Consider the following 22,143-nt stretch of genomic DNA (forward strand, 5'->3'; position numbering starts at 1 on the left):
GGCATTTTGTTAGAAGAAACAGTGATTACCTGTCACAGATCCAGAGAATCATGGTTTATTAGAGATTAAGAGTGTGGGATTCAACATTCAACATGGCCAAGTACTAAACTATCTCTTGGCCTTCAAACCTGTTCTTCTTCCTGTAATTCCCATCTGGGTGAATGGTACACTGAATTATCAAAGCCAGAAGCTTGGGGAGAATCTTCAATTTCTTCCTCCTCTTCTTCTCCCTCAACCCCAACATCTACTTAGAGATGGAGAGCTATTGGTTCGACTTCCTTAATACCTCCATAGTCCTTCCCGTGTCACAGGTTTACTTTAGGCCCTCATTGGACTTCTATTTCTCCCCTTTTATTCGTATTCCACTTGGCAGCCAGAGTGATCTCTCTACATTGCTAGTCTGATTATGTCATTCCTCTGTTTACAATACTTGACATCTCTGAATTGCCTGCAGAGGGTCTATCCAACCAAGGAATTCTATAGACTGCTCTGGGGCTTGGTAAATGCTGGGATGGATTGACTTCATTAAAATAGTGAAATAGCTTCCTGTCTCAACTGTCACATAATCAGTGCCCAAAAGTTACAGAAAACATACCAGATATTCAATAAGTATTTATTCAGTGACAAATAAATAGGCAATAGGGTATGTGGGAAAGCACAGACTCTGTCCCAAGAGATCAAGGTTCAAATCTCAACTTTACCACTTTCCAGCTGTGTAACCTCAGGAAAGTTACCTAATGTCCTTGAGCTTCAGTTTCCTTGAGAACATTGTTATCAACACCTGCCAGCAGGTTTGTTGTAAGGATTAAATGGGATGTACTTAGAGGAGTTGGCCCAGGAGTGCCTGGCACACAGAAATAACTCAAATGCTAACTGTATTCAAAACAAATAAATTGACAGGATAAAAAGCCTGTCTTTATTAGGCATCACCTATAAAGGGTACTTTACAAGGAAAATTGTGGAGTTGTGACCTGTGACCTATAGGACTTAAAACTTACGTTGCACATATCACCCCTATTCAGTCAGTCAAAGGTCATTTATTCAGGGCTAATCATTCAACTGGAATTCGGCTTTTTCACTAGAGTTAAGAAATCTTTCCCCTATGTCAAATAAGGATTTTGCAGTTTTCAAAGTTGAGTTTAATGTTTCCAGGGGAAAAAAATCAACACCTGTTGGAGTTACATCTGTATTATGTAGAAATCAAATGGGAAGATTTTAGAATTTGCCTTCCAACCTCTGGTGACTCGTTACTGTCTAGTATGGATGCAATGACACAGGAGAACAGGGTTCTAGAAGTGTGTGGTTCCATTAATAGGAAACATGATACAATGATTCCTCCCAGAGTCAACCAAGTATGATCCCACTGATGGGTGGGAATGATGCTAGTGAAGAAAATGGAAATTTAATTTCTCAGTCATTTTAAGAGTATGACAGGTACTTGAGGACCATTGAGTCCAGTCTTTTTTTCTCCAGATGATAGCCTTGAGCCCCTGAGAAATGAAGTATCTTGTCTAAAAACGCAATGGTCATTCTGAGACCAAGAGCCCTCATCTTCTAATTCTGCCCACTAACTCTTCCACTGAGAGGTGTGCAATTGTTTTTGTGACTCAATGAAAGGCAAATCTTTATTCAGAATGTTGAAATTTTTCCCACAAGGTGCCTCTATTTTCAGTGTCTCTCCAACATGAGATGTGTGTAGACTTCTATTTCTTTCTACTCCTTCTATTTCTTTTCACAGCATATATTGTGGATATTGTGTCTCAGACTCTTGAGCCCTAGAACAGTCTTTCTGTCTTATATCTCTGTGGTTATAAGGTTATGAGATTATAGGTTAGATACCTAATCTAAATTCTAAATGAAATAGGGGTTCTATACCACTTCCTACTGATCCTCCAAAACATTTGGAGGGAATACTACTTAACATTTGGGAAAAGTCTCCAAGATCCTTACATAAAAGATCGTATTCACATGTTGGTTTTGTTCACTCATTCGTTCATCCAACCAACAATTATTGAGTCCCTAATATGTGCCCACTTTAATTTTACAATTTTTCCACATGTGATTAATGTCTGTTTTCACCACTGAATTGTAAGCTTTATATGAGTAGAGATTAATTCATCTGTCTTTCTCTTTGTCGCTCTATGTATTGCAACTAACTCATTTCCTTAAAGAGTATAGATACCCAAAAAAGGTGTGATAATGAATGAAAGAAAACCATCAAATAGGAGAAATAAAATCCACAGTCACTTTTTGTGCCTTCTGCTATAGAATATATCAGACTCATTCAAAATAGGTCTCAGGAAATATGCAGAGAGGTGGAGATATAGATAAGAGACAGAGAGACCAAAGAGAGAAAGATAAGAAAGAGAGAGAGAGAAAAGAGAGACTCTTATAATTTCAGAAATTTTCAAGGATAGCAGTGCTTCATCAGATGTTTAAAATAGCATGCACCATACACCAACAGCCTACTGGACTGTCTTGTATTAGTGAATATCTGTGCATTGAGTAGGGATTGTGTTCACATTTGCAATTCACATAAGAAACTTTCCTGAGTCCAACTACCCATCAGTCCCCTGATCAAATATCAACCTATCAGACAGATCTTACACCTGTAAATTTGGTAGAAGAGAGTCATACAGGTTGAACCAATGCAGAGTAACTCTGATCATGAAGATAGCGCTCTTGTTGACAGCTTGAGGCATAAGTCACTGTAAAGCCTGCCTCTTTACTCTGCCTACACAGCCATGGGAGTTTCAGTCTTGCTAAAGAGCAGTGAGGTGAGAAGTTAAAAAGGTTTGGACAAGCATTTGGGAGCCTGTGAAGCTTATCTGAACTAACCAAGCCTCCCAATGCCATAAATCTCCAGTGAAAGCTTCCAAGAGTGACACACTTCGTTGTGGAATGTCTCTGGGCTTGGCTGCAGTCCCAAAGAGAAGAGATATGTGGACTGGCAAGATGAAGCCAGCATACCCATCGCCCTTCCCTCGTGGACATCTCTCAGTCCAACTCTTATGAGCGTAATATTTTAGGATTTTGTTTGTCTCCTTACAGCAGTGCTGCACTGAATGATCATTAAGGAGCCAAGATGGCCCTTGAATGTTGTTGCCTGTCCGTAGTTGGGTTTCTTATGGAGTTGAAGAAGACAGTGTGAGCCAGGATATAATTGTAATTATTGCCACCATTGACACAGACTATGGACTCTGGGGTTTTCTGTCCAGTGTTTCTCAATGTATCCAGAGGCCATGTGCATCCAAACTGGTGAGCTGCTTGCTTCAAAGGCAGATTTTTGGGACCCTCCCCAGAAAACCAAATCAGAATCTCTGAAGGTAGGCCCTGTGAATCTGAAATTTAACAAGCTCTCCCTGGGCATACTAAATTCCTAGTTATAAAAGTTTTTCAGGACCAGCCCTAGTGGCCTAGCAGTTAAGTTTGGTGCGCTCTGCTTTGATGGCCTGGCTTTGGTTCCCAGGTGTGGACCTACACCACTTGTCTGTTAGTGGCTATGCTGTGGTGGCAGCTCACATACAAAAAAAAAAAAAGAGGAAGATGGGCAGCAGATGTTAACTCAGGGTGAATCTTCTTCAGCAAAAAAAAAAAAAAAAAAAAAATTCCTTACTCTTCCTCCAGTGCAAGCCGCTCATTTTGCAGATTAGGACTGAGGCCCAGTGAGGTGGAATGACTTGTCCAATGTCTCACAGCTGGTTAACATCAAATACCACGCCAGGACCCACATCTGTACCTTCCCAGGTTTGTCCTTGTTTTACCACTGCATCTTCATCATCATCTCCTGGGACATTCGCCATGACATGGCACAAGATCCTTCAGAGAAGTACTCTGAGATGCTTGCATTGTCTCTTCGACATGTAATCTGAGGGAGAGGGGGGACTCTCTAATTATTTGCAGGCTCGAATGTAAACAAGAGGAAGGAGAAAGTATCTCTGCATCCTTCAGTTGCCCCTTCAGGCAACCAGGGTGCTCTCCTGCTCTGACCTTACCTTATGCTCAGGAAAGGGCCTGATATTAGTCACTTGTCCTTCTGTGTAAATAAGATAAATGTCCCCATACTTGCATATGCCATTTACCAGGTGCTATTTTCTTCTTTGCTCTTGGAAGCCTTCCCTGACTGCCTGCAGTGAACACTCCCAGACAGTCCTTGGTGCAACCCTCCATTTTTGCCATTTCCCTTCTGAGTCACTATTATCAGTTTGCATGTCCATCTCCTGCACTATATCATCAGCACCTTGAGAGCAGGAGTTAAGTCTTTCATTTCTTTATCCCATTGCCTGCACAACTCCTGGTCCATGGTAGGTGATAAATAAATAACATGTATGTGTGTAATAAATCCTTGCAACAACTTAGTGAGTAGAGAGGAATTACCATCCCTACCTTAGAGATGAATAAACTAGATAATGAAAGGCAAAGTGATTTGGGGATGATTATACAGATATCCAGTAAACGAAAAGAAAGAGATTTGAATCAAATTCTGAATGACTCCAAGAGTGCTGCTGTTTCCACCCATATCAGACCACTAGCAAGTTCTCCCCAAGGTCAAGATGTTTCCTCTCCTGGAGGTACCTACATCTTTAACCTACTCTCTAATTTCGGAAAAGGAAATTTTTCCCCATTAATGGAAAAGTAGTGAGACAAACGCAAAGTGCAGATTTAGAAGAAAGGGCAGCAAAGTTGACAGCAAGAGAGTCTACAACCAGAAGAACAAGACATGAGGAGCAGATTGAGGTAAATGGCGCTGACTGGAGTCTGCAAGGGAGCTCATGCTTTGGGATGCCCCTCCCACTAAGCACCTGGTCTGAGTCTCAAGATTTAAGGAAGCCGCATCACTCTGGACATGTGGAGCTGATAAGGAAGGCGGTGCAACCCCAAGATGAGCACAGAGCACTCCCCCACTCTGTCTGGACTTCATGTTCCAGATGCTCCATGTTTCCTCTTAAGGCAGAGGTCAGCAAGTGAGGGCAGGTCAGACAGAGAAAACAGGTGGTGGATGACTGTGCACAGACTCATTTATGGGATTCACACCTGGAGTTAAAACATGTTGGCTTACCCAATATTTAGTATAGATTTTAAAACAAAGATTGGTGGTAGAACCTACATTTTTCTTGGTCTCGCTCCATCAACTAAGGCAGGACCTCTCACCCCTCACCTTTAAAGTCCACCCTTCAATTATTTCTTTGAAAATTTCAAGCAGGTTCTTGCATGTGCTCACCCACAATTATTTCAGCTACCCCATGGCATGGGCCATGCCCCCCACCCTCCTCTTGTGTACCGTCTCCTGCTTCTGCTACCCTTGAAGCCGGCTGAGGGCCTTTCTCCACTTTCATTGTATCAGAAGCTCCCAGAAGCATTAACCCTCAAGCCAAGGAGAGTCACCTTCCACTGATCCCAGAGAGTTCAGCACTGTTTTCTCTCTCTGGTGCTGCTGCCTCTTGCTGCTGCCTTGGTGCATGGATGCCTTACTGTGTGAATGTCAATGCTGTGCCTTCTAAGATGCCATACATCCCTGCTGCTGTTGCCCTCACCATCCCTCCACCCTCAGCCCCCAAACAATACCTCTACTGCCTGGAGATGCACCTGAGCCCTCACAGTGCCCAAATATGCCCTCTGGGGCTCTTGGTGCATCAAAACCACTCCCTCTGTTCTGCTGATCTACATATGACCCTGCTACTTTGTGAAAACAGCTCTTTCAAGCTGCCTTATTACTTACAGCCCCCTCCTCAGAACTCAGACATGAATCCATGGAGGCCCAGCCTGTGGAAAAACCTGAGTGATTGTCACCCAACTCTGCTCAACCTTGCCCCACTCCTCTAAAATCCAATTCTTTGTTCCTGGACCCATTTTGGCAGCCTACTCTCTCCTCACTTTAGGTTGAGTCCCTCAGAAGATCTTCAGGCTCTCATACAGACAGATTTCCACCAGTCCTGCCCACCCGTTCAGCAAGGTGAATCCCAGAGATGGGCGTGGCTGAGGCCCCAGCCCTGCCCGCTGCTTCCGGAGCTGTACCTATATAATGTTTATGTGAGAAACTCTCCCCTCCTTCTTGATCCTACATATGTCCATCTCACAGGGCCCAGCTGTAGTCCCCGCTCTACTATGAAGATTTCTGTCTTCACTCCTTGTGGCATCCTGCCCTGCCAAACTCAGAAATCCAAATCAGAATGGAGTTCATGTCACAAATGGAGGAGCTACTTTTAACTCCCATCCTAGCAGGTGGGTTGATGTCAGAAGGTTGTTGCCAGGTCTGCAGTGAGCAATAACAACAAAGTGATGAGAAAATAATCAAGGAGGCGTGGACCCTCTTCCCATGGACACACCCAGCCAAGGTCTGCCTGTGCTCGGTCAAAACCACCAAATAAGCAAATATATATTTGGTGTTATTTTTGCAGATGTTTACAGTCCTGTGTGAACCACTAAAACAATTTTGTGTTAAAGGTTGTCATTGAATTTTTACAAAAAAGAAGTCACCCCAAATACTAAATTATGGATAAAATTCTCACAAATCCCTAATCATAGCTGTCCTGAAGTATGATTATATGTTTTTGTCTAAAAGCTCCTTAAAAATGATAGAATATGGCCTGATTTCCCAAAAGCTGCAGTTAGAAGATGGATCTGGACTGAGTGACAGGAGAACACAGCTTGGTTCCCACATTACCCAGATTCTGTTGGCATTTAATTTTGATAGTCTTGATTTAGAATTCCACCTTTAAATGAGCCAGTAAGCCACTCCTGGATTAATCATTCTGGGCAATTTTAAAGAATGCTTATTATCAAAGAGAACATTAAAAATGTATATAAGTATGTTCTTCTCTGGGACAGGTCAGACATTCATGAATTAGTTGGTTATTAAAAAAAAGAAAAAGAAAAAAAAAGCCAGCCATTGGAAAGGCACCTGGCAGGAGTATGTTGTGAAACCTTATGGTAGAATGATGGGGCCCTGGAGGTGGAGAAATGAAGCCGGGTTCACAGCCTAATTCAGCTCTTGCTAGCTCTGTGCTCGGGAATAAGCCACCTTCAGTTGCTTTATTGTACTTCAGGATCATCGTCTGTAAAAATGGACCCTCTTGTGTAGATCACCATGAGACAATGAACAATTGACTTTTAGTTGTCTGATGCATACAAAGATACCTAACAAAAGAAAACAAAGGGAGCAATGTTATATTAATCAGGCATTGACAGTTAACTAAGAATGTTATTGCTAGGGCCAGCCCCGTGGCTTAGCGGTTAAGTGCGCGCGCTCCGCTGCTGGCGGCCTGGGTTCGGATCCCGGGCGCACACAGACGTGCCGCTTCTCCAGCCATGCTGAGGCCCGGTCCCACATACAGCAACTAGAAGGATGTGCAGCTATGACATACAACTATCTACTGGGGCTTTCGGGGAAAAAAAAAATAAATAAAATCTTAAAAAAAAAAAAAAAAAAGAATGTTATTGCTCACACTTTGGAATAGAAGGTTGAAAAAGGAATAAAGATGCTATGCCATGGAACCAGGGAATTCTGGATCTGGAAGGGACCTCAGAGAACATTCTTTCCAATTCTCATTCACCAGACATCCATTTTATAGAGAAAGAAACTGAGACACAGAGAGGTTGAGAAGCCTTCCCAAGGCTCACAGCACTATCTGCAGAGCTGGGACTAGGACTCAGGCCTCCTGCTTCCCAGCCCCTAATACCTGTGTCTACAATCATTAAACTGTGTCCATAATCCCTTTCCTACAGTCCTATGCCCACCCCCACATCTACAACCACCAAAGCATGTTATCCAGTTTGATTATCTCCTTTAATAAAAATTAACCAGATGATTGCCATACCTTCCTTCCCTTTATGGTATAGCGACAGAGCCAAACACTCAGAGAACTGCCTTTGACTTGATTCAGGGAGAAAGACCTTTTTCAGTCACACATCAAATGTTTATCTGAGTTCTCACTTGTGCCCTAGAACTGAGCTAAACCCTGATAAAAATCTCAGTACTCAGAAGTTTCTTTCAAGTGGTGGACACAGACCAATGGTGACCATGTAGCTGGAGATGTGCTAAAGCAGATAGAAACAGATTGCAGTGGAAGCTCAGGGGATGGGATGACTAAGGAGCCAGGAGAAATTCAACAGCGAATTCTACTTCACCTGGACAAATGACAAGTTACAATGTTAAAAAAAATAAAATTTAAAAAGTCAAGGGAAGAAGCACAGATTTCTTTTAACTAGGAGAATTCTGCAGTGGTCAGCGGCAGTGATGTAGTTTTGTGATGACAGTTCGGACAGCTCGCCCTGGCCCTCTGGGAACTAGATCAGATTCAGATCCTGAGAGCTCTGATGTCAAAGTCAGTCATACTTGAAACACTCTGAATGTTCTATAATGGCAGTAGATAACTAGCCTCTCTGTTTCTTAGTTTCCTCATCTATAAAGTGGAGATGATAATGATAGCACCCACTGATAGGGTGGCTGTGAAGATTAAATGAGTGAGAGCGTGTCAAATGCTTAGAACAATGCCTGTGACAAAGTAATGGTTCAATAAATGCTGGCATCTCTGAATGAGACCACTTGTCTGTCACTGAAAACTCTCTTCTAAATGTGAAAATACGAATGCAAGGGAGGAGGTGAGAACAGGTGTGTCGATCAGGGTTAACCAGAGAAACAGAAACAGTGGGAGATATTTTAAGAGAATTTGGGGGGCTGGCCCAGTGGCATAGCAGTTAAGTTTGCGCATTCTGCTTCAGTGGCCCGGGGGTTCACCGGTTCAGCTCGTGGATGTGGACCTACTCACCGCTCATCAAGCCATACTGAGGCGGTGTCCCGCATAGAAGAGCTACAACTCTACAACTAAGCAACACAACTATGTACCGGGGCTTTGGGGAGAAAAAAGAAAAAGAGGAAGATTTGAAACAGATGTTAGTGCAGGGCCAATCTTCCTCAAAAAAAAAAAAGAGAGAGAAAGATTTTTGGCAAGGAATTGGCAGTTGTGGGGGTTGGCTGGGCAAGTCTGAAATCCCTAGAATAGACCATCAGGAAGGGCAGACTGGACCTCTTAGGCATAAGCTGAAGTTACAGTCCAAAGGCAGAGTTCTTCTTCCTCAGGGAAGCCTCAGTTCTGCTCTCGAGGTCTTTCAACTGATTGTATCAGGCCCACCCAGATTATTGAAGAAAATCTTTATTTTTTTAACAGCTTTATTGAGGTATAATTAATATACAAAGAATTGTACGTATTTATTGTGTACAATTTGATGAGTTTGGACATATGCAAACACCCATGATACCGTCACCACAAAGTAATAGACATATCCAACACCTCCCAAATTCCCTTGTGTCCTTTGATTTTTCTGTTTTGTGGTGAAAACAATTAATATGAGCTCTACTCTCTTAAGTTTTGAAGTGCACAATACCGTATTGTTAACTATAGGCACAATGTTGTACAGCAGAGATCTAGAACTTATTCATCTAGAATAACTGGAACTTTACACCCATTGGACAACAACTCCCCAATTCCCCCCACTCCTCAGGCCTTGGCAACCTCTATTGTATTCTCTGCTTCCATGAGTTTGGTTCTTATAGATCCCCCAGAAAAGTGGAATCAGGCTGTATTTGTTCTTCTGTGACTGGCTTTTTTCACCTAGCATAATATCCATCTATATTGTCACAAATGGCAATATTTCCTTCTTTTTTAAGGCTGAATAATGTTCTATTCTATGTAGATACCATATATTGTTTATTTATTCATCTGTCTATGGATACTTGGGTTGTTTCCGTATCTTGGCTATGGTGAATAATGCTGCAATGAGCATGGATGTGCAAATACCTCTTTGAGATTTCAATTCTTTTGGATATATACCCATAAGTGGAATTGTGAACTCATATGGTAGTTCCATTTTTAATTTCTTTTCTTTTGATGAGGAAGATTGCCCTGAGATAACACTTGTATCAATATTCCTCTATTTTGTATGTGGGACACCACCACAGCATGGCTTGATGAGCGGTGTGTACGTCCACGCCTGGGATCCAAATCTGTGAACCCCAGGCCGCCAAAGCTGAGCGTGCAAACTTAACCACTATGCCACGAGGCTGGCCCCCCATTTTTAATTTTTTGAGGAACCTCTATGATGTTTTCCATAGCTGCTGCACCATTTTACATTCCCACTAAGAGTGAACAAGTGTTCCAATTTCTCCATATCCACACCAACAATTGTTATCTTTTGAGGGTTTTTTTTTTATAATAACCCTCCTAATAGATATGAGGTGATATCTCATGGTAGCTTTGATTTGCATTTCCCTGATAATGATGTTGAACATCTTTTCATACACCTATTGATCATTTGTATATCTTCTTTGGAGAAATGTCTGTTCAAGTCCTTTTTCCATTTTTTAATAAAGTTATTTGTTTTTTTGCTGTTGAATTATAGGAGTTCCTCATATGTTTTGAACATTAACCTCTTATCATTTATACAGTTTTCAAATATTTTCTCCCATTCTGTAGGATGCCTTTTCATTTTGTAATTGTTTCCTTTGCTGTGCAGCAACTTATTAGTTTGATGTAGTCCCACTTGTCTATTTTTGCTTTTGTTTCCTGTGCTTTTGATGTCATATTCAAGAAATCATTGCCAAGACCAATATCAAGAAGCTTTTCCCCCATGTTTTCTTCTAGGAGTTTTACAGTTTCAAGTCTTATGTTTAAGTCTTTAATCCATTTTGAATTGATTTTTGTGTATGGTGTAAGTTAGGGATCCAATTTCTTTTTTTTGCATGTGGACATCCAGTTTCCCCAACATCATTTGTTGAAGAGACTGTCATTTCCTCATTATGTATTCTTTGCTCCTTTGTCAAATATTAGCCAATCATATATGTGTAGGCTCTCTATTCTGTTCCATTGGCCTATAGGTCTGTCTTTATGCCAGTACCATGCTGTTTTAATTACTTTAGCTTTGTAATATATTATGAAATCAGGAAGTGATGCCTCCAGCTTTATTTTTCTTTCTCAAGATTGCTTTATCTATTCTGGGTTGACAAAATTCAACACCCTTCCATGATAAAAATGTTCAACAAACTAGGTATAGAAATTATGTACCTCAACATCATCATAAAGGCCATATATGACAATCCCACAACTAACATATTCAATGGTGAAAAATTGAAAGCTCTTTGCCTAAGATCAGGAAAAGACAATGATGCCTACTCTCACCCCTTCTATTCAACATAGTACTAGAAATCCTAGCCAGAACAATTAGGCCAGAAAAAGAAATAAAAGAAATCAAAACAGAAAAGGAAGAAGTAAAATTATCTCTGTTTGCAGATGACGTGATTCTATTTGTAGAAAACCCGACAGACTCCAGCAAAAAAAACTGTTAGAACTAATAAACAAATTCAGTAAAGTTGCAGGATACAAAATAAACAGAAAAGTCAGTCATCTTTCTATACACTAACAATGAACCATCCAAAAAGGAAATTAAGAAAACAATTCCAATTACATAGACAAAGAAGATGTGGTATAAATATACAATGGAATATTATTCAGCCATGAGAATGAAGGAAATCCTGCCATTTGTGACAACATGGATGGACTCTGAGGGCATTATGCTAAGTGAGATAAGCCAAACAGATATGGTATCACTTACATGTGGAATCTAAAACAGCCAAACTCATAGAAAAAGAGAGCAGAATGGTCGTTACCAGGAGCTTGGGGTGGAGGGGGGTGGGAGAACTGGGGAGATGGTCAAAGCGTACAAACTTACAGTTAGAAGATGAATAAGTTCTGGAGATCTAATATACAGCATTGTGATTGTAGTTAACAGTACTGTATTATACTTCAAAGTTGCTAAGAGACTAGATCTTAGGGCCGGCCCTGTGGCTTGGTGGTTAAGTGCGCGCGCTGCAATGCTGGTGGCCCGGGTTCGGATCCCGGGTGCGCATTGAGGCACCACTTCTCCGTCCATCCTGAGGCCGAGTCCCACATACAGCAACTAGAAGGATGTGCAGCTATGACATACAACTATCTACTGGGGCTTTGGGGGGAAAAAATAAAATAAATAAAATCTTTAAAAAAAAAAAAAAAAAAAAAAGAGACTAGATCTTAAATGTTCTCACCACAAAAAAGAAATGATGTTTATGCAACGTGATGGAGGTGTTAGTTAATGCTACAGTGCTAATCATATTGCAATATATAATTGTATCAAATCAATACATTGTACACCCTAAACTTACACAATACTGTATGTCAATTATATCTCAATTTAAAAAAGAAAACAATTCCATTTACAATAGCATCAAAAAGAATAAAATACTTAAGAATAAACTTAACCAAGGAGATGAAAGGCTGAACACTGAAAATTACAAAACTCTGATGAAAGAAATTAAAAGAGACACAAATAAATGGAAAGACATCTCACGTTCATGGATTGGAAGATTTAATGTTGTTAAAAAATCCATACTCTCTAAGTAATCTAAAGATTCAATGCTATATCCATCAAAATTCCAATAGCATTTTTTACAGAAATTTTTTAAAAAACCCTAAAATTCATATGGAACCACAAAATCTCCTTTACTTTAAAGTCAACTGATTATGAACTGATTAATTGTGTCAACAAAATATTTTCACTGCAACATCTAGATCATTGTTTGGTTAAATAACTGGGGACTAACAGCCTAGCCAAGTTGACACATAAAACTGACCATCACAAAGGCTAGTGAACAGTAAGTTGGCATAGCACCTTTCTTCTAATGGGTTCAATGCAAATGTAAAATAAGAGCAGGAGGGAGGAGCCCGACCTCTCAAGACACACTTATTCATGCGTTCCACAGACAGATCTGAGGACCCCCGAGACAATGGATGTGCTACTGTCCTTGCATCTTCTTGCATGGGAACAGTAAACAGGTTATCTATGTTGCTTGTGTATTCATTGAGCCTCAGAGCGTCCTCGTAGTTTATAGTTTCAATCAAAGGATGCGGCTTTTTACACAGTGCAGACTAAGGAGAACTTAATTCTGAATTCCTGCTTCCATTAAAAGGCAATGTGGCATAACAGAAAACATATCAGCTATGGCACCAGACACCTGGATTCAAATCCATCTTTGTCACTTTCTAGGTGTCTAGTAAGTCACTTAACCTCTCTAAGCCTGTGAGTGACACCAGTGAATGGCAATAATAATATTGTCTTTTCAGGGTTATTGTAAAGGATTAAAGATCATAAACACAAATGGCCTGGGTTCATAAAAGATGATCAGTTAAGACAAGCTATGATGTTTAGCTTCTTTTAGTTCAAAGATTCCTAGTGTTAGCTGTGTGGTCTTGGGAAACTTACTTCACCTCTCTGTGCCTCGGCTTCCCCATCTGTAAAATGAGCACAATGATAAATTGTTCTGGGGATTAAATGGGTTGATATATATGAAGTGCTCAGAACAGTACATAGTAAGTCAGTCTGGTACATAGTAAGCACTACATATGTTTTAATTATCATAATTTGCTGTTTCTGGGGTAGTGGTGAAATCAGGGAGGCAGGAAACCTAGATTTTAGTTCCAGTCCTGCACCTGGTGAACTCGCAAAAGTCACTTCACTTCTCTGCCGTCGATTTCCTTCTCTGGAAAATGAGAGAGCTGACTCTAGACCATCTGTCGAGCTCAGATGTGTTCAGATGTGTTCAGATTGTGTACCTAAACTCCACTGTGAGATGTAAGAGCTCGAGAAGGCTTTCTGGCTTCAAGATAGTTTTGAGCTGCTGATCTCTCACAGATCTGTCAAGGCTTCCTTATTGATTCACGCCAGGAACGCTGCCTCTGTCTCAGTTTTTCTGCAGGGCAGTTGATCTGTTTTCTTTCCACCAAGACGTGTTCCTCTGTCAGCTGCGTCCGAGCTGTCACAAGCCAGCTTCATGGCAGGGAGAGTGGGAAAGACAGTGTTTTTATTTTTCTGCCTCACTGTGTCTTCCTTCCTTTGGGATCCCTTCTGAGAAAGGTCAAAACAAAATTCTGCAACTGCCATGATGAGAAATGCCAGCTGATTGAAGAAGAAGGCCCGTGTAAGTGACAGTGCCTGCCCCTGGGAGGCCCCAACTAGAGTCCTGTCAAGTCGGACTCATCCTCCAGCCGGGGGAGGTTCAGTGGTCACTCCTTTCTGCCCCAGCGAGAGAGCTCACTGCAAACATCTTGAATGGTGTGGTTGGCAGGTGGAAGGAGGGACAGTAGCTAACTAAAGCATGACGGGAAATCTAAGGGAGGGCAAAGAAGGAATGACATGTGGTTTTTGCTTAAGATTCTGTGACAAACCAGAATACTAGTACATCCTCTCTTGCTTTTTCTATATTCTGCTGTGGCTAAGGGAGGCAGGAAGAGTTACACCCCTTCCCCCTAGAGGAGGGGACTCCTACCCTCTGTCCCAGTGCAGGGGAGTATTAAAAAGGCTGCTTGCATTCCCTTTCTCCTATTTGCTTCAGCACCCTTTGCCTTTTTATTTGCTCTTCCCCAAAGGTAGAAGAGTGAGTATCCGAGAGTCAGACTCAGGCATTCCATGGCGATATTTACTACCTGGCAAACTTATGAGCCTTAACGACAGGGCCCCAGGAACCACCCTTCTTCCTCTTGCTATGTCCAGACCCAGCAAGCTTGCTTCTTTTTCTTTCTCCAGGTAATAAATGTGTGAGTGTCAGGGTCAGTAAGGAGGGACTGGCAAACAGAGAGAAAAACACCTGATTGTAAGTAACTGCAGATCAATTCAATGATGTGAGGTTCCTTTTTCCAAATGACTGAATCATTGATTGGTTCCACTGTCCATTGGAATCAACGAGGTAGAACTTCATCTTGCCTTGAATTAAAAAGAGGTTCTCAGTACTCCTACCAAAGCTACATTGCATTGCTTAGCATTTCAACCAGAATGAGCTAAGCCTTTCATTGACTTTATTTTGCAGCTGGAACTACTCTTAGCATCTCCAAGTTAGAAAAAAGTTCAAAGAACATCCCAGCCAATCCTCTGTAGCATTCTCTGCTTGGCTGCTACACTTTTGCATGTAGTCCTGCAGTTTCTACTTGAACATTTCCAATAATAAAACACTTACTCTTTCACAGATTATTTTGGTTTTGGACAGGTGTAATTATTGGGAAATACTTTCTTTGTTACTTCTGTTACCACCAAAGGACATGATCTGCTCACTGTGAGACAAAAGCCAATCATGGAGAGGCAAGATGGTGGAAAAGAAAGGGCAGTTTATTACAGCTTGCTAGCAAGAGGGAAGATGGCCGACTAATGTCCAAAAGAACCATCTTAAAGGGGTACAAAATCTTACAGCAGTTATATAGGCCGATGGGTTATAGGGGAGGGGGTTAGGAATGTTGACTCTCTGGTGTTCGGACTGGGAGTCACCACAGCAGATCTTTCAGTTGTCATTGATGATGGCTATCAGCATAGACTCTCTGTTTGAGGGTCATCATATTCCTAAGGAACTCAAAAGAACAAAGTTATCATCTTATCGCAGCTGGAAGGTACAGTCACAAGCAGGGGTCATAAAATCTACACAGCAGTTAGGTCTCCTGGAGGGTGCATATCCAGCTGGCTTAGTTAGTCAGAGGTCATTCAAAGTTACAATAGGGTTTCTTTTCTACAATATGGCTTCCCTTATGTCAACCTTGTCTTGAGCCAGTATCAGTTCTTTGCAACTTCCTCTCAAAACTCTTTTTTTTCCTGTTTTGAAGTCAGACAAAGTAAATTGAAATACCTTTTGCTATGAAAGACGTTAAGTCCTTACATGGTTCTTAGACTGGGTTATGCTGTAGTAATCTCAGTGGCTGAAAATAACAGTGGTTTATTCATTGTATACACATATGTCCATCCTGGGTCATCTGGGGACTCAGCTATGCATTGCCCTCACTTAGGGACTCAGGTTAACAGAACAGCTACTATTACTTTCAGCATCTACCAATTGAGTAAACATATAATGACCAAAAAGTTAGTGTAAATTGAGTAATGCTTTTAACTGAATTTTAATTGTAATTCTCCAACTTTCTGGGGTCAAACTTTCTTTTAAAATCTAAGTACGATATCTTGAATTCTAATTCCATGTAGCTACAGAAGTCGACCACCCTCTCCAGTATTTCTATGGAGCTCCACTCCTAGGGTTCATCTGTCAAGCTCTTCCTCCACAGTCCTGCTCCCACCCAGTTCTGAATCATCATGGACCATCTCACACTGCTCTCTGGTCTGCTTGTCCCAAAACGTGGACACGACCCCTCTCCTTTCTTCTCCAAGTCACCACCAGCATAATGCTGTTATAGGTAGCAGATTTACTGGAGTCTCAGGGATAATGAGAGAGGCAGGAGTAGAGAGCGGACATGGAGAGGAGAGATATGTAAATAAATTGACCTTGAGAATTAGACCTCAGAGTTTCCCAAGTTCCTTACCTGTGTCTTACCTCCTCCCACACCCATGCTGGGCCCACCTTCAACCCTTTGATGAATCCTGCCCTAATTTCCTCTCAACTCACATCCCAGCCCCACTTCTGTGTCTCTAATTACAAAGGGAAAACCCGGCTTGACCATTGCTTTATTCAGCAGAGCACTTTAGCTCCCTTTGCCTTAACCTCTTTCATTCTGATTTATTCTAATACATTTTCCTTCATAACCAAAGGGCTTATTAATATGTTTTCCAAGCAAAAGAATTACCAAAGCCTCCCCATTTAAAGGGAGAGCAACAACTGAGAAATTAGTTTTTCTTTAAGATGCCTCAAAAAAAAAAATACCTTAGCAAATGCTCTTCATTCCAACCAACCTCGTATTGGAGAAACTTTAAAATACCATGAGCATGAATCATAAAGGGTGAATTTGGCGATATTGAGGAAGTCAGATCATGAAAGACCTTGGAAGACCCATTAGCCTATATACATTTTGATTCTAAGCAGGAAGTGAGCATAAGCAGTGGATTATGGGGGTGGGGGAGCATGAGGGAGGCAAGGAGACCATCGAGGAGGCTGTTAGAGGGATGCAGGTGAGAAAGGGTGGTGGGAATGGGGAGAAGTGCTGAAGTTAGGCCATATTTAAGAGACAGAATGGACAGGAGTTGATGTGAGAGAGTGAGGGGAGAGAGGAAGATCAGGAATGATGTCTAGTTTTCTCTCTGCAGCAACTGGATGAGTGTTGGTACGATTTACAATGACAGAAAGTAAATGAGTAGGAATAAATTTAGGGGGAAAATTTATGTTTTATTTTGGACATATTTTATTTTAGGTCTGTTGGGCATCCCACAGGATCAAAGCATAGATTTACGAGTCAGGTTTTTCAGGCAGGACTGACCACTGGACTCTGCATCCTGAGGAAGGACCAGGCTGCCTCTTTGAACCCTAATATTCCAGGGAAAATCTCTGAGGAAAAGGTCGCCTTTGCTGCCTTGATCTTATTTGAGGTCTGGGGCTTCCTTACAGCAAATCACTTGCTTAAGATATAGAAGTGATATCTAAAGAGCTCAAGACCCTCGTCCAACCTCCACCCTAGACATAAATGGGGAACTCCCTCTTCGTCTAAGGACGTGAGACCAAGCAGAGGAATGGCTGCTGATTGAATCTGAGTCACTCTACAAAGCATTGCTTGGGAGATCAGAACTTAGCCTTAACATTGTTAGAGGGAGCCCTCTTGTTAGAAGTGAACGGTCACATCTTACGTGTGATGGATGCCTGATATTTACCAGTGTGACTTATCTGTCACCATTTTCCACCCATTTTTCATGTGGATACAAAGATCTCACTTTTTTGCCTTCTTAGTCATTTTTGTTAGCATTGCTCTTTTGCCTTCAGGAAAAAAAAGAAAAAAGAAATGTGATTAATATGATCCCATTCAAATCATTAAACATAAGCTGCCATTGTGGAAGCTACAGGCAAGGACTCAGGCATCTGATTCTAGCTGTAAACCAGGGAGGCTCTCTGCTATGGGGAAAAGAGCACTGGATATGGAGTCAGGACACTTGCCTTCAAATCCTAGGCTTTCATTCGCTAGATGGTCCCTTTGATGAGTCACTTATCTCCTTCTAGTCTTACTGGCCTTATCTGAAAAATGAGCAAATTATTAGTCATAGCTGCCTCTCAGGGTTTCTTGGAGATCATGGCAAAAAGGCTAAGTAAAGCCAGTAGAAACCAAAGGCGTGCCACATCCCACAAGCTGCAATCCTAGACGGCCAGGCTTTTGTTCCAGACCAATCACCTTTCATTGACTCTTCCTTCTAAAGTTCACACTGGCTTCAGCTGCTGTGGATGCATTCTTAATTAAAAAAAAAAAAAAAACTTGTTTTCTCTTGCAGTGCATAGTATGGGACTGGGACTCTAATGGCAAACACGACTTCATTGGAGAATTCACCTCAACATTCAAGGAGATGAGAGGAGCAATGGAAGGGAAACAGGTATGTGGAATTTCCCCAGACACTTCTCTCATGATGCATCCTTAGATGAGAAGGGAGTTTGGTGGAATCTGAGTACCTAGATTCTAGTACTAGCCCAACCCAAAGCAATTGGACAAGACACTGCCCCAGTGTAGTGCAGTTTCTCCATCAGTAAAATGGAGAGGCTAAATGAGAATATTTTTAATTTTCTTTAGCTGTGTAGCCTTGGACACGTGCCTCAGTTTTCTCAACTGAAAAATGAAGGTGTTAATTGTACCTGCCTAACAGAACTTTGTGAATGTTAAAGGAGATAATCCACGGTATGCACTTAGCAGAGTGCCTAGCATGTAGTTAGCACTTCCCAAATATCTGCTACTGGTATTAATGTTCTTTCCAGCTCCACATTTCCAGGACTCGGTGATGTTAATTGCACATCTAATGCTTTGGAGAAATTATTTGATTCCTCCAAATTTTCACTATGGGTACCAGATTTTCATCCAGTTCCCCCGTTTCACTCTTACACACTTGATACCAAGACATGTACCCAAATACGACCACATACCACAGAGACACATAGGGATTTCATTGCACCACACAGAAACCTAAACCTCCTCTGTGTTTCTCTCAGGCACACATACTTTCATAATCAATTTGTTAGTGAGTGGTTGTCATCTGGACCCTAGCCATGTCACTTCTGCTCTTACTTGTTCACTGTTCACCTGCCCAACTTCCAGCTTCAGAACCTGAATCTCTTTGCCCAAGGGCTTTTTCTGGCTGCTGGAGCCTGTTCTACCCATGCCCACAGTGGGCTGGAAGTGGGTGGGGAGATTTAACACCTTCCAGGGGGCAGCCCTCAACAGATAACTAATGGGAGTTGGGGTATAAATACCCCAGCTCTCTTGCCCTTCAGGTGGAAAAACTTGAGTGTGTGTTCTATGCAGTTTCCCAGAGTTCCCCAGCAGGGATAAGCCCTGGTGGCCCACAGTGGTAATTGACTTGACAATGTACCCCTTTTTGGTGGCTTCCCCATCTCAATTCCCCACTCCTCTACTGGTGCTTCCTGATGAACTACTTACACTTAAATCCTTGCCTCAGGGTTTGCTTCTGGGGGGACTCAAACCAGGATACTACCATTCTTACTCTGGGGCCCACTGTCCCTGTGGGGCAGAAAAGAGTGACAGCAGAGTGTTCAGTGGCTTTGAGAAAGATCTTTTCCATTAGAGATAAGACGCTGTGCCTGGCCTGGTCAGAAGTGCTGATTAGAGAAGATGTCCTGGGTTATTTTTCACATCTCTTCTTTTAGATGTAAGGTCAAGATGTAGCCAGACTAGATGGAAATAAACTAACATTCTTTAGAATTAGAAGCTTAATCTGAACCAGACTGTTCATTGAATACATACCTTTGAATGCATACCTTTCAAAAGCAGCTTTCTGCATAGCTCCCTCAAAACCTACTATATGTTCCATTATACACCCAGCATCGCAAGAAACTTGTCAATCACACAGAGACTGTCACCCACGAGTAGGCATGCATAATTTTAATTTCCACAATTAAAGCCAACACTAAACTATAAGTAAAATCACTCCCAAGATAACAAGGAATATAGCCAGAGAAGTTGTTGCTCCATTGAATATACAGGCCCAGGCCCTATTGAGCTAATAAATCAATGACAGTTATTGATACCACCACGAGAGTTCTAAAGAGTTTTACAAAGTTTTGCCTTGCTCTCCTCTACAAATAGAAAGAGCCAAATCAATAAACATGGGAAATATTTCCTCTTTAGGCTCCTAAGAGGATATAAAAGTAAGATGATAACATATATCATAATTGAAGAAGGCCATAGGCTGATGCTTTCAAATAAACAGAAGTGAATCTTTCAGTTCTACTGAGGAAGTGGACCAGAAGCTACTGTACTCTTCTGTAACTGAGATGCCAGAAACATTTTGGTTCAACCACTCAGCCCCTGTTTTGGCACATATGCACTGTGGGAACTGTTCTCTTATTTATTGATGCTACTAGCATATATTGAGGAGCACCTATTAAGTGCCAGGCATTGTGCCAGATGCCAGGTAAGCCATGACTCTGTGTCAGAGTAAAATATAAACACGAATCAAGTAAACAAAAAATAAAAATGCAATTACAGCTTGTGACAAATGCTATTAAAAAATGAACCAATTAAGTTATAAAGGTGTAGTATAGAAGAGATCATCTGAAATGGTGACATTTAAGTTGAGGGCCCTTAAAGATAAAAAGAAACCAACCATGTAACAACTAAGGGAAAAGCATTTCAGGCAGAGGAAATAGCATTGCAAAGTACTGAGTCAGGAAAGTGCTTGGTGTGATTAAGGATCTTGCAAGAGACTGGTGTATCTGGAACAGAGGGAGCCATTCATGAGATGTGGTCAAAGACAGAGGCAGAGGCCAGGAAAAGTGGATTCTGATAGCTCAGAGGAAAGAGTTTGGATTTTCTTCTAAATATGATGAGAGCACACTAAAGCTGTGTTCTCCAAGACAGCAGACACTAGCTACATGTGACTATTTCTATTTCAATTTCATTAAATTAAAATTTCAATTCCTCAGTCACATTAGCCACATTTCAAGTGCTCAGTAGCTTCATGTGGCTAGTGCCTTCCATATTGGTTGATGCAGGTGTAGACTATTTCCATCATTGCAGAAAGTTCTGTTGGACAGTGCTGCAAAGGGATCTAGGCTAGAGAATTACAAGATTGGTTTTAATTTTTTAAAAGATTATTTTAGCTACTATATACGTAATCAATTATAGAGAGTCAAGAGAGTGAGGCAGGGAAATCTGTTAGGAGGTCACTACAATGGGCAAGACAAGAGGTGATAATGACTTGAACTAAAAAGGTGATAATGGAGATGGAGAGAAGTGGAGAGATATAAGATATATTTTGGAGATAGGAGCTACAAGGTTTGTTGAGGAATTGGATATGATGAGGAAAGGGAGGGAGGAAACAGATGACTCAAGTAGGATGGATAACTGTTGGTGCCATTTCCTGAGAAGAGGATGTCTTGTGTCAGGGAGATCCATTTTGTGGGGAAGGTTCGAGAATCAGGTTTGGGAAACTGACACTCAGAGGAGAGGCTTGCCTGAGATATATTTTAGGAGCAATCAACAAAGAGGGTATTTAAAGTCAAGAGAATGGGTGAGTACTCTTAGGGAGAGGGGATAGAAAAGAGGATAGAGGAGGCTTGAACCCTCAGGAACCTCAGTATGTAGAATCGGAGAGAAAAAGAGAATACGTCATCTTTCAAACTCCTTCCTGTGTGAGTCATGGTTCTGCAGGTACCAGGTAAATTCTTGATTAATGTTGATTTATTCTTGAGTAGCCTTCATGAACTTCCTAAGTTTCAGGTGGTGAAAAGGGAAACTTGCAAGAACAAATAGGAGAGCCCTCCAAGACCCTCTTCAGGGGAAGCATTGTGGTTAATAGGCCAGGCTTTGAGGTGAGACTGATGTGATGTGAATCCAAGCTCTACCAGTCACCACCTGTATGACCTGAGCCTCTCTTCTCTGAGCTTCATCTTTCATCTGTAAAAATGGGTTGTGGGGAGTGTTAAATGGGATTGTGGATGTAAGCACATAGCCCATAGTTACATGACAACTTTATCCCAGGACAGATGCAGAATATGTGGCCTGGGTCATCAGCACCCTCTTCCCACCCAACAGGCACGAAGGCCTCAAGTTCCTGCAGGTTTTGATTCAGCTTCCTTGGAACCCTTGTCTGGCTGAGCCAACCCATCCTCCGCTACTGGCCCATCTTAGCCAGAGATGGAAATGA

General features: G+C 41.6%; 1 protein-coding gene across 1 annotated transcript in view; it reads left to right on the forward strand.

The window, feature by feature from the left end:
• Nucleotides 1–22,143, forward strand: part of CPNE4 (copine 4) — a 467,697-nt gene that overhangs the window by 402,823 nt on the left and 42,731 nt on the right. The window contains exon 8 of the mRNA XM_087430567.1: nucleotides 18,262–18,360. Within this exon, the coding sequence (XP_087286693.1) occupies nucleotides 18,262–18,360 (99 nt within the window). The remainder of the gene's footprint in view (nucleotides 1–18,261; nucleotides 18,361–22,143) is intronic.

The sequence above is a fragment of the Ceratotherium simum genome, chromosome 5 (genome assembly GCF_057802395.1).
Source record: "Ceratotherium simum simum isolate JZ-2026a chromosome 5, ASM5780239v1, whole genome shotgun sequence".
Classification (NCBI taxonomy): domain Eukaryota; kingdom Metazoa; phylum Chordata; class Mammalia; order Perissodactyla; family Rhinocerotidae; genus Ceratotherium; species Ceratotherium simum.